The sequence below is a fragment of the Orussus abietinus genome, unplaced genomic scaffold (assembly GCF_000612105.2).
Source record: "Orussus abietinus isolate OABI.00-Male unplaced genomic scaffold, Oabi_2.0 scaffold83, whole genome shotgun sequence".
Classification (NCBI taxonomy): Eukaryota; Metazoa; Arthropoda; class Insecta; order Hymenoptera; family Orussidae; genus Orussus; species Orussus abietinus.
Window position 1 is genome coordinate 76687 of NW_019394253.1, and position 13603 is coordinate 90289.

The 13603-nt window shown below is 50.3% G+C and overlaps 1 protein-coding gene across 1 annotated transcript in view; it reads left to right on the top strand.

The window, feature by feature from the left end:
- The window catches only part of LOC105703468, a 112101-nt gene that overhangs the window by 4562 nt on the left and 93936 nt on the right, over positions 1 to 13603 (top strand). Inside the window, exons 2-3 of the mRNA XM_012431886.1 lie at positions 2656 to 3438; positions 11574 to 11771. Coding sequence (XP_012287309.1) covers positions 2656 to 3438; positions 11574 to 11771 — 981 coding nt within the window. The remainder of the gene's footprint in view (positions 1 to 2655; positions 3439 to 11573; positions 11772 to 13603) is intronic.

The window sequence follows — 13603 nt, forward strand, 5'->3', positions numbered from 1 at the left end:
AATCAGTTTAACCTCCTGGGGGTTGTTTACCGCTCCCCCAAGGAAAACCCTGGAGGGAAAATCCAAACAAGAACTCATCCCAATATCCTGGGAGGACATTAAACCTAAGGGTCTTTAGCAGAATCGCCGTACATAAGACACATCCTCGATGCATCTCTACATATTATATATTATTTACGTACATGTAATATACACATAGTGTCCCATAGAAATAGTCTATCAATTGAAGGAACAAATTGGATGCAACGTTTCTCATGCCCCTTCGCCGTGCAATTAGTCCTGATTAACGTCACGTATCTCCTGGGTGTCCCGATCTTTGCTCGATTTTCTGGAATCCGGTCAAGTGGGACATGCTCGTGGATAGGCATGCACCAGGTCGAGTCCCACGTTAAGATAGAGCCTGGCATTAATCATAGATGAAAGCGGTGCGGCCAATCCTAACTGACCTCACGTAAGCGATCCTCATTTATGTATCCACACCCAGTGGACTGGCGAGATTTGCGATGTTTCCCCGGGAACACACCTGGTGGACCAGATCCGACGGTTTTATATCCGCAGTATTGCGTGCCGGGAACGTCCTGAGAAAGGCTTTCGACAGGGTCAGAGGTCGCCCGGCTTTTCCCTGGGGAAGGCTGGGAAGGCGCCGCTTGCTCCGCTAGTCTAGGAAACACAGCCGACGGTGCGGACTGTTAATATGGTTCATAAAGTTGATAATTTTAGTACACAAGGTTTAATTAACTCATAAAAAAATACAGGGTAAAATTATAAATCTCATGCCTTGATAGGGAATTAATATACATTTATGATAAAGCCCTGAATAAATTTGTAATTTCATAAACGTCACGTTCGTCGCGTCAAATTCACTGTTAAGACCTGAAATTTATAATTTCCCTGCAACCTTATGTACTAAAAGTGTATGAAATTTATTATTTCACCGCAACCTTATGTACTAAACGTGTGGGAATTTTTTAAAACAGTACATAGAATGACCCTTTCGTATCACCTTAAGAGCCTCGTCGCCCTCGTTACCCTAGTTGCAGGTAAACGGTCCGTTTAAACTCCTGGATGAGGGGAAGGTGGAGTCGCCGTACCCCGTGAATCGATCCCCGGCTATTATTAACCACCCGGAGCTGGCCGAGCTAGGCACGTATCCGCAGAGAAGGCGAAGGGTGGTCGAAGGCGCAAAGTTGAAATCGTGTCGGTCGAACTGGGCCACTCGGATGTGCGTTTACACATTATTCCATGTCTATACATCATTATATCTACATGATCGTCTGTATGTACGAACATGGGACATGTATAAACATGTCCCTTTCCCTTTTTTATCCACGCCCAAGGGTGTTCACCCAGGGTAAAAGTGAAACCGATAAGAGAGCGCACCGGGCGCATCGTTATTTGCCCTCGTAAAAGCGCGCCGTGTGTGGGCGAGGCCGTAAAAAAAGAAAAGTGTTGACAGTACCATTAGGGGAGCCGTCATACGAAACGTGGGTACGGACTTGGCATGTTTACGGAGGCTCGTAAAAAAAAATGTATAACCCGACGAGGTGACCCCAGGTCGTCGGGGGCAATCTCCAGGAGAGGAAGGCCCTTAACTTTCCTTCGGGCCACTGGCTAACTTTTATGCTTTTTGCGCCAAGTTGCGTCCCGGGCAAAGATAGGTTAGGTTTATAATACGTCACGCGGTACACGTGCTCCTCCACGTGTGCGATGCAACGTGTAATGTATGTCCCTGGTTTTCTAAGCGAGGTGTGTTACCCTATTCTATTACTAAAGACGTTGTAATTAGTCCAGGCAGAGATTTTGTATTGAATATGGGTGAAAAGTATCCAAGAGATCCGCGGGGCCTCTTGGATTCTTTTTTAACGCATTTTGCAACTTCTTACCACTGGGATTGGCTTCTGGGGCGAGGTTGGGAAGATGTGCCGGGGAAGAAAGAGACGCACCTAGGAAGAGGACCCCTCCTACGGTTTATTATGCCGTCGGTGGTATCGGGCGAATAGCTCGCGAATAGCTCGCGAATAGCTCGAGTCTATGGCGAGCCCCACCACACCCTCGGCCGTGATTTATGCGCGACGCATACGAGAGAGATCCGATTCTAATAATCCCGGTGTGTTGCACGTAAGCGGCAGAGTCGGGGGGCAACATAAATTACCCGAGGACTAATTAACATCGCCCGGTGGCTCCGACTAGGCCGATGCGTACCTGGACGTACACTGGGAGACATCAATGCCCTACCATCCTGCACAGGCGATGCCGTATCTGCAGGGGAGGCCTTTATGTTTGTAGTGTAAACTGGGAGACATCAATGCCCTACCATCCTGCACAGGGGGGGCATTTATGTTTGTAGTGTAAACTGGGAGACATCAATGCCTTTCCATCCTGCACAGGCGATGCCGTTTCTGCAGGGGAGGCGTTTATGTTTGTAGTGTGCACTGGGAGACATCAATGCCTTTCCATCCTGCACAGGCGATGCCGTATCCGCAGGGAAGGCATTTATGTCTGCAGTGTGCACTGGGAGACATCAATGCCCTACCATCCTGCACAGGGGAGGCATTTATGTTTGTAGTGTGCACTGGGAGACATCAATGCCCTACCATCCTGCACAGGCGATGCCGTATCTGCATCCCTGATCAAAGTGTTAAATCTCTGTTCCAGGTGATACCGGCGGATCGGCGGGTCCCCGATAAGGAGGAGACCTGGACCCTGGCCTCGGAAGTGCGGGAGGGCTGCGAGGACGAAGACAAGGACAAGGACAGGGACCCCGAGGTCCCGAGACCCCCGAAAGAAGGGGAGAGGAGCTCGAGCCAGTCCCGCGTGGATGGTAACCAGGACTCCGTCGAGCCAAACCTCCCCAGGAGTCACGAGACCCGGAAGAGCAAGACCAAACGCGTGAAGAACTACCTGAAGAAGTGCAAGGGCGCCCTGACGAGGGCCGACGACAGCTTGGAGAGGAAACAGAGGGACGAGGGCAGCTCCTGGTATCTGGAGGACCAGAAGGACTCGCGGCACCTCCGGGACCTCGAGGTCGAGGACCAGGTCCCTGTCGACGTCCTGGATAGGCGAGAGGACCAGAAGGGGAGCAGGACTTCCCTCTACGAGGACGCCAGCGATCTCTCCCCGGATGCTGGGACCAAGTTCCAAGAAGATGAACCTCCAGGACTCAGTCCTGCTACCGACAGGAAGGAGTCCTTGGAGACCCTCACCACCGAGGACTCCAATCTCAACAAGTTCGACTCCAGTGATACCCTCATCGCGGATGTCCCCGAAGTCCCGGCTCCCATTTCCGGGGAAGTTAAAAGCCCGGATAGGCTGCGCCTCCAGGTCGCCGAAGTCCTCGAGGATGTGGAAGACCTCCAGGGTCCCGAGGGAAACGAGGATGGTGAAAAGACCCAGGGTGTGCGGGGACCTGCGATCCCACCTACGCCGGCCGTCGTTGGGGTGAGTCCTCTTTTCTTTATTGCCGATGAAATCCTGATTTCATGACGTTAAGGCGGCATGAACAGGTCATGCCATACATATGAAACGTAATCCCTACCGTTGATAACGATTATCGTTACGGTGACGACGATAATGGGCGCCTTTATCATCGCGTTACGTTATGGAATCCGCGTTATTGCCCACCGTGAGGTAATGCCTTGAGAGAGAAAAGTGAAAAGCCGTAGAATAGTTCTACTTTGCATGTATTACGCGATCGGGCCGCGTAACGTCACTTAACAGCGAGTACTTTGAATATTTCCAAGCTAAAGAAAGGAGGAAGTGCTATTTCGGCAGTAACGTTCGCTATCCATCTCCAAAAATGGCGAGCCTCCCTCCACCTCGCGAGAGGTGCAGACCTAACCTAACCTAACCTAACCTTCCGGCTCGGCGGCCACCCCGCGACTGATTTATCGCCCTCGCACAAAGCAGGCTCGATTCGCCTGGGGGCTGCAATCGGCGTCCTCCTCGAGGAGGAACCGTTTGTTTGGCTTAGACGCGCGAAAGTGAGACGCGACCGGGGAGCGCGGACAAATCGGTTCCCTCTGTCGGCGCCAGGGGGCAAAAACTCCCTAGGAGCTCTGGCGTGGATTCCCTAGCGGACAACCCGCCGAAAGGGTGATCGATAGCGCCGGGGTCTCGCCGCTCTCTCGGACGGCTAGGGATTTATTATTAATTAGCCCTAGGGAGTTTGGCGCGCCAGGTATCGTTGCCACTTGGGTATTCAAAATGGCGTTACCGCCAAAAAGGGTACCGATGAATTTCAATTTGTAGACCTGGATTAAACTCATCAGCGCCTTTCGTATCCTCTTAATCCCGATTTCTGGAAATGAGGATCGATGGTCCTATCCTTAGGGAGCCAGGCGTCTCTCTTGAGGACCCTCGGTGCGTGGGCGTTGCGTATCGCGTGTCCTAGTGGGCACCGAGACGCGTAAATCTGTCGGATCGCCACGTGTAAACGCTAACCGATGATCAGTCGTGAAAGTGTGGCTCCGTAAACCGATCGCCTTTTTTCCTACCCGGACGGATTATAGATTAAGCCGCGCCTCCGCGAGCGCGGAAAATGATAAACGTGGAGCCGGGGATTTATCGTAATTGTCGGTAATGACGGTACAGGCCTGCCGGTTCGTAAGTCAGAACCACCGGGTGTCAACACTTCGCCGGGGTTCTAGCTACTTCCGGCTCTACGGGGATTTATCCCCAGGTGCACTCCACCTTGACAAAATTCCATTTTTTACTGGCTTAACAGTTTCTGCACTTTGTATACCGATTATGTCCGACTGTATGTACAAAATGACCTTAATTAGACGGGCGTTTTTCCCGAGGAGGCTCCCCAGGTCACACCCACGTTCGCTGCGGTTGCCGACATTTCGCCGTTGGTGCCGTTCGAGCGAAACGTCGGCACGGCTGTCCCTTGGGAACAGGGTGGAGGTATTTTTCAATTCCTCCAGGACTGCGAACGGTATTCCCGATTTAGTGCCCAAGGGGACGGGCAGGACCTCTCGGTCGAGATCGCCACGGCGTGGCCGTTTAACCCGGAAACCGTCCGGGACGCGTACGTTGACACCTTATTATCAGGGCCCCGGGTGCCCCGGGGCCCAGGCGCCGAGAGAGCCGACTCCTTTCCTCCTGCACACCCCGAAGAAAGGTAGACGTCGACCTGTGACCTCCCTTTCTACGGCCGCCAGTTGGACGAGGAGGATCCTCCGCTGTCGTTGGGCTCCGGCCAGAAGGCGACAAGGGTACGCAACAGATGACCGGACCCGTTCGGATCAGACCGAATTGTTCTACTTCTTATAGTCCTGGATGCAAAAAGTGATGGTTTGGTTGGACCCAGCCTGGTCTGAAAGGGTCTGATCTATTGTTGTGGCCCTATCCGTAGTTGTAGTCGACAAGGGTAAAGCTATACAGTCCTGGCAACAAAAAGTGATGGTTCAGTCGGACCCAGTCTGGTCTGAAAGGGTCTGATCTATTGCTGTGGCCGTATCCGTAGTCGTAGTCGGCAAGGGTATAACTAAACAGTCCTGGCAACAAAAAGTGATGGTCCAGTCGGACCTAGTCTGGTCTGAAAGGGTCTGATCTTTTGTTGTAGCCGTATCCGTAGTCGACAAGGGTATAACTAAACAGTCCTGGCAACAAAAAGTGATGGTCCAGTCGGACCCAGTCTGGTCTGAATGGGTCTGATCTACGGTTGTGCGTCCGTGGTCGCATCCGACAAGGGTACGACTATGCGCCCGTGAGAAAGGAATCCGAGGAGCCGTCGTAAAACGATCGTTTGCCTAGGTACTGTTACAGGCGTTGAAGTCACCTCTAATTGCCGCGAGCTCATCCCGGGTCTGATTAGTCGTCGAGGGTCGCGATGATGCCCTATTCCATAAACATATACGCGACAAGTATCGCCGATGGTAATCGGTCTCCGTTATTCGGAGAACGCCGGTCGTCAAACCATTAAGGCGGGATGAAAGGATCATTTCGTCTGTACCGAACCGCGGAGATGATTTATGGAAACTCCCCACTTCATTTTCTGAGCCTCGAGGAAGACGCAATTAAACGCAAAAATATTTATTAACCTTTCCGTCGAACTGGATGTACCGGATCATTAATGAAAAATCAGCGCAGATCCAGGTCCCATGGTGTTTCGATTCTTATGGGGATAGGCTTGGTCACGCTACTCCTAGCACCACCTAACTATGATTAATACCACTCGATGACCTCTCGGCTCGATCGTCGGGGTCAGCGGCGATCGATGTCATACCGCGCATACAAAAGTGTCCATCCCGAGCCAACCGAGGCGTACCTAACGCTCTTTCCTCGCCGCGACGCTTCATCCATCATCCACAGGGTCCAGGAACCTCGGCCGTTCCCAAGCGAGAACCAGGGTTGATAAAAATCATGAGTTCCGTGGGGGGAAAAAAAAATTAATCGCGGGTACTTTTCTTAAGTCGCGATTTTTTAAATATCTTAAGGTGATATGAAAGGGTGATATACTTCATGCACCTTATCCGCGATAAATTTCACGAGCAGCGTGTTCTTCCTTAGAGCTTCCATGTGAAAATGTGAAAATGTGAAAATGTGAAAATGTGAAAATGTGAAAATGTGAAAATGTGAAAAGTGAAAATGTGAAAATGTGAAAATGTGAAAATGTGAAAATGTGAAAATGTGAAAATGTGAAAATGTGAAAATGTGAAAATGTGAAAAATGTGAAAAATGTGAAAAATGTGAAAATGTATAATCTATAATCACGTGTTATTCAGGCAATTATTTCAGTTATTCGGTCTTTTTAGTTATGCAAATATCACACTTTCATATCGCCTTAACAGGTCCTTCCTTCCTGGTCCGAAAAGGAGTCCGGCCGGGGTAGTTTCGGGAATTATGATCCCTGGGCCCTATCAGTCTTCCCTCGGGCGCCTGATAAGGAGATCCCTGGACCCGCGGATCCTGGGGCAATTAATCCTCGCCGGAGTGCGCGCCGAGTGAAACCAAAAGCGTCGCGTGAGGTCTAGCATGTCGGATGAATAATGATAGTTTAATACCGTCGTGTAGGCCGACTCGCGGTGGGGATTACGCATGAGGCAACCCCGCAATATATTTAAGTAATAATAACCGAGAGGGCAACCGTCCGTGTCCGAGTAGGCACCGCCGACGGAGAGGAGTTACGACATGCCGAGCGGTTTCCTAAAACGATCGTGAAACGGGAAATTGCGCCTAGAGTCGTTCCCCTGCCGATTCTGTATGCCATTTGTCGCTGATTAAGGTGATATGAAAGTGTGATACATATACCAAAAAGTCAAAATGTTTATAATACTTTTCTCCAAACTGGGTGCACCGAATTATCTGAAAAATTTTAACACGTGATTATGGATTATACATATTCACATTTTCGCATTTTCACATTTTCGCATTTTCACATTTTCGCATATTCGCATATTCACATATTCGCATATTCGCATATTCGCATATTCACATATTCACATTTTCGCATATTAGCATATTCGCATATTCACATATTCACATATTCGGAAGACAAATTTTTCCTACAGAAATCCTCGAGTATCGGCACCGGTTCGATCAGTTCCTGTCCCGGGGGGATCCTGGATCCAGGATCCAGGAGATCCCGAGTCCCTCCACGGCGAATTAGGCCCCTTCGTCATGGCCACTCCCACGAGGAGCGAGCCTCTCTTCCGGGGCTGGCCAAGATCCTAGGATGATCCTCGAAGGTCCTTCCGCGTTGCTTAGGGTCCCTAGACTCGAATCGAAATTCGAAAAATTGGAATTGCATACCGGAAGAGCCGACAAAAGTCGGGCTCCCAGGTTACTAGGATCACGGCGTCCGCGCCGACGTGGACGGAGAAAGTGCTGGACTCGGAGACGCCGACGACGACGTCGTCCGTGATACTCGTGACGCGGCGAACCGCGATCTCCGGTACGTCGCGATGTTACTCTCTGTATTTTTCTTTTTTTTTTTTCTTATCAACGGGGGTCACGTTTCCGGTAATTAATGACCCACGTCATCGACATTCCTCGTCGGTTCGACCTGGGCTATGGTTCATCGCTCTACGTGTTTCGTGATTTGCGATTCGAATCGCGGAAGGTGCCCACTTTTCACATTTTCACATTTTCACGTTTTCACGCTTTCATATTTTCGCATTTTCACGCTTTCATATTTTCACATTTTCACATTTTCGTATTTTCACGCTTTCATATTTTCACATTTTCGCATTTCCACGCTTTCATATTTTCACATTTTCGCATTTTCACGCTTTCATATTTTCACCAAAACCGAATTCCAAGATCGACCCCCTGGTTATATTCTCGTCCTCTACGTTACCTGGGTAACGCACTAAAATACTCTACCCCTGGTCGCCCGGCGAGGCGGAAATTGCCCGTACCGGAATAGCGGGTGGAAGAATGACTTTCTCGTGGCTCTTTCACCTGAAAACGGTACGAGCGGTGCCTCCTCTGTATATTTTCAACATACCCGCGATTAGTTTCCGACAGGTCTGGCGATCGCGCACGCCGCCCCGGGGAATGCACGTTCGAGACGGGTTTTCTCGTCGAGGTTTCCTCGCCTGTGAATTTAGCGGATAATTTCGGAAAATACGAGAAAGCGGCTGCCCCCCTTTTCCCGGACGTATCGCGCCGATAAATCGGGGAAAAGGTTCCGTTCGTTAACCCTTTTGCTACTATGAGCGCCGACGTTTGGTCCAATATCGCCTGCACGGTCAGGGGAATTTCGCCCATACGTCGAGATGGCTCCGTGTTCGAAGGGCTATCAGGGAGGGAACTCTATCAAGCGCTTGATGTGTGGAGGATGAAGACGGTACCGTAAATGCGGAGCCGTTATCTCTAGCTAGTTCTAGGTTAGGATGCGTTAACGTCTTCCTCGGTGCTGATGGAACCTGTCGGGGTCCGTACTCCACACACCTCCATCAGCATTTTGTGAGGATATTTCGGCCACTCTTCGACATCTTCCCCACGGGGTGAAGACCTCTCGCGGTGCTAGGATAATCCACCTGGGGCGAAAACGGAAGTGACTTCTGGGTGCCCTGGACGGCCCCCTAGGTGTTGGGTTTCCGATTTCCGATTTCCGCACCGGCGATGCGGAGATTAGAACGGATTCTTTTTTGCTGATGGACCTGTCGGGGTTCATGACCCACACACGTCCATCAGCATTTTGTGAGGATATTTCGGCCACTCTTCGACATCTTCCCCACGGGGTGAAGACCTCTCGCGGTGCTAGGATAATCCACCTGGAGCGAAAACGGAAGTGACTCCTGGGTGCCCTGGACAGTCCCCTAGGTGTTGGGTTTCCGATTTCCGATTTCCGCGCCGGCGATGCGGAGATTAGAACGGATTCTTTTTTTTTGACCGGGGACTCCACCCGCTGAAGGATTACGGGTCTTCGATTCGCCCTGGGTTCCTGGCATGGCCAAGCCTTATCTGCTGGTTATCCAAGAAAGCCGCTAAGGTAATTATATTCCGCTCGGGTTTCACCGCGAGGAAAGAGCGATCGAGGATGGTCGAAGGTGGAAGGCAAAAAACGAGCTGGAAGAGTGTAAACACTCCCTATTTGCGCAAACTACGATTAGGAACCCGGGTACCGGTTGTTTCAGGGTGCGAGTCGACGACCGATGGTGTTGGGCAAGATTCTTTAATAATTACCCACCACCGAGGGTGGTTCATCAACACACTCGTCTCGGATGTGGCTCGAGTGACTTTTAATCCTGTGTCGGGGATCGGCACTCGCTTGAGGCTCCCTTGCGAATGCGGCGTAATGCGTCTTCCGGTACGCGATAGTCCACATAGGTGTCCGCCTTAAGCCCGCGGAGCCAGTTCGCGCAGATTTACGAGCTTTCCCTGTAATTCGAGTCCTCTTTCCTCGGGTCCTGGGCTCCTATTCTCGAGTTCATACGGATTTTTTTTTATATACGAAAGGATTCGCGTGAAAAATTTCGCATGAAAAATATCACATGACAAATTTCACATGAGAAGTTTCGCATGAAAAATTTCACATGAGATGTTTCGCATGAAAAATTTCGCATGAAAAATATCGCATGACAAATTTCGCATGAAAAATTTCACATGAGAAGTTTCGCATGAAAAATTTCGCATGAAAAATTTCACGTGAGAAATATCGCATGAAAAATTTCACGTGAGAAATATCGCATGAAAAGTTTCGCGTGAAAAATTTCGCGTGAGAAATATCGCATGAAAAATTTCACATACGAGTAGAGTAAACCCAAGTTTCGGCATCCTAGAATCAGGGGTGGCGTCGAAACGGGTATTGCGTTTAGGAAGAGGGATGATCCAAGATGGCGGTCGAAGAGCGTCGCGACGCTCTCGGTGTGGCTCTCGGGTCCCACGATGTGGGCTCATTGTGTCGGCCTATAAAGATCTTGGTTTAGAGCGCGACAACCTGTAACCATTATACTCGGCGGTTAGGTGTCGGCCGCCCACGTGTTTCCGCCCCCATGGCGGATATACGGTGTAGGGTTCGCGATAAAGAGGAGCGAGAAGGAGAATTCCCACCTGGGGGGATTCGCGATTCTTGATTCCCAGGGCCGGGCACGTGTGGGAATTCCAGGGGACACCCCAGGACCCCGTTTCCTCCCACCGAGAGTCCGAGATCGTGTTCGCGTCGCTTCTTTACGGACCGGCGCGGCCATCTTGGACGCCCGGGGGTGACTCCCAAAGCGCGTAAAATCCTACGGCCACCCCATTGTCTTCTCCCCTATTGTGGTGGGCTATTTGTCCAGCAATGGTCCATTGGCTGATTGAAATAAATAAAGGCTGAGCAAACGCCAGTTGCGGACGTTAAGCCGCGACTTCGTCCGCGTCACCGGTCTTCCTTTAAACGCTTTTCTTTGCGGTGTCCCGGGTTTTTATTTATCACCGGCGGATCACAAAGCTTGAAAGTGACCCCAAGTTGGCAATATTTGGACAGGGGTGATTTATCGCAGCCGTTTAGGCTCGTCGGATGAAGGGTCCTCGTTAGGGATGCTCCCATGGGGCGAGGGACCAGAAATTAACTCTCCACCGCGGTCGCCATTTTGTTCCCGACGCCACGGACTGACTCCTAGTCATTGGAGTTTCTTTCCGTGGAATAGTGATCCTTTGAACGAAGGGAACATTTTCTTACTTCAAGAAACTTTATTAAATCCTGCTGAAGTGGCAATGCCAGCTTTATGGACATCCCGCCAGGCCAATGGCCGGGAATAAGGAGAGCGTCGGAGCCATCAAACGGATCGGGTCTCTGCACCTGCTCGATAAAATGTTAATAACGACCCTGCTGGCCCGTTGCAATCCCGTAATGACAAATCGAAGCCCCCCTTGCGACATACGGTACAAATGACGTCGCCATTAGCCATGCAAAGTGGATTCATTGGATCGCTGACCTCGTCTCCGGATGCGTTTCCCTTGCAGGCAAGATGGCCGCCACAATGTGTGTAAGCCCACTTGGGCATATTATGCTCAAAGGAGGTCCAACCTCGAGTCGAGTCCCATTCCGCGCTCTTTTATGCCTCCTTTATTCATCCGGCGTTATTGCCGCCGATCTCCTCTTCGATATAACAATTTTTTTTCTTTCTTTATAATTGCAGGGAAGAGGCGACGTGGCCACCCTGGTGCGCAATCTGCTGGGACCCCTCTACGGGGAGGGAGTCCTCCACCTGCTGACCAGGCAGGCTCGCGACATCCTGGTCTGCGCCTACCACGGCAACCTGGACAACTTCCTCAGGTCCTACCTCTCTCCTGCCGCCACCCTCCTCGCGGAAGTCAAACTCACCGCCACCGGAAATGTAAGTCACATCGGATTTTTTTTTCGGGGTTAATTTACGTATACTCCACTTCATTACGTCGTCACGGAAACTCCACGGCGAAACGCTGGACACCAGGTAATGGTACGGGACGGTAAGGTACTCAAAGGGGAGGTAAAGGGAAACAGGAAATCAGGAAACCCTAGGATGTTAAGAAAACCCTAAATCAAACGTCGGACATGACGTATGGCCGATGGCTGATGGGCGATATACATTTGCTATACCTAGAGACCTAAAATAAACGATATACCCAAACTTTTACCGTGGTCTTACCCCATGATAATTCAGCGGTTCTTTTGCGATATTTAAGTTTAGCTCCCGGTCGCTGGGAATATTCATCCAGGGATCCAAAAGACTAGTTGTCGGGCGCGTTATAAATTGTACATCTCGGTGACAATGGCGTCTGATTACAAAGCCTCCAAGTCCCTCGGGAACGCCGGGACGCCGGGTTAACCAGATCCTATTCCGAACCCCTGGACACATAAATCCCTTTTCCATGGGTTCCATCAGCCGGATTCAAAGCGAAATTAAATAACGCACATCTAAGGTACACCAGCATGATCCAGTGTACTCGTTGCGCGTCCACAAAGCAATGCTCCTCACTTAGGGCGTGATCGCAGCCAATTTAGCCATGAGCGGTGGGTGGCCCAGAATTAATCCGATCTCGGCCGATAAAAAAAAAATTGCAGGCTATTAAAAGGAAAACGTCTGGGATAAGTAAAATTTCGCTTTCATAAAATATGTAATTTTTCGAGCATCGCGATTTTCCTTAGGGTCTCTGTAAGCACGTGCTGATGGTCCCATCGATCCGGTGCGGTAGACGCTTCTATCCAACACCCTTAAAAAGAAGTGTCTTATCCTAGTCCATTCATTTTAGGGGGTTTCACTTCACCTTAAGGTGATATGAAAGTATGTCTAAAAAAATCCAAACTTCGAGAGTGTCGGGACAATTCCTAGATGCTCACGAGTCATCAAAGTTGCAGGCGGTTCTACCCAACACCTTAAAAAAGTGTCTTATTCGAGTAGGTTGATTTGAGGGGGTTTCGCTTCGCCTTAAGGGAGCAAGAAGACGGGGATAAACGATCGGCTCGCCTCGTGGAGGTTTTCCGCCATGTTGGAGCGGCATCGACGGAAACTTCCCACGGGCGACCTCGGCTTCTCGATCGGCGCCGATCGCCACTTATCGCCAAGATCCGGTAATAAGGTCGAGGCGCGGTCGATCGAGCGATGTCGCGGCGGAAATCGTGTCGTCGCTTTTTCCCACGAGAGTGCGCCATCGCGACACGGTCGCTACTCTTCCCCGTTCCTGAACCCTGCACGTGCATTGCCTGCAGTCGATGGCCGAATTATTAAGGTGGTGTCAAAGGGTCATTCCATATATGTATAGGAAAACGGTAATATATTTATGAACCTTTTCCAAAACGAGCTGATATTCCCACACGCGATTCCGCAGGCCCTGGGGAAGAACGTGTGGTGCTCATGAAATTTCATTGAAAAGAGGTACCTTCCTTATAGCCTCCATGTTCATATTAGCAAGTTTGAAGCGATTCGGTACACCCAGTTCGATGAAAAGCTTCATAAACCTCTTCGACGCCACTTTCGTACCGCCTTAAGGACGCATCCAGGAACTAGAGAGTTTGCGTGTCGACGAAACCGACGCAGATTGCTAAAAAATTGAAATTTCATGATAATGAGGACTTTCCTAATAGCTTTCATGATCATATTATCAAGTTTGAAGCGATTCGGTACACCCAGTTCGATGCAAAGCTTCATAAACCTCTTTGACGTCGCTTTCGTACCGCCTTAAGGACTTA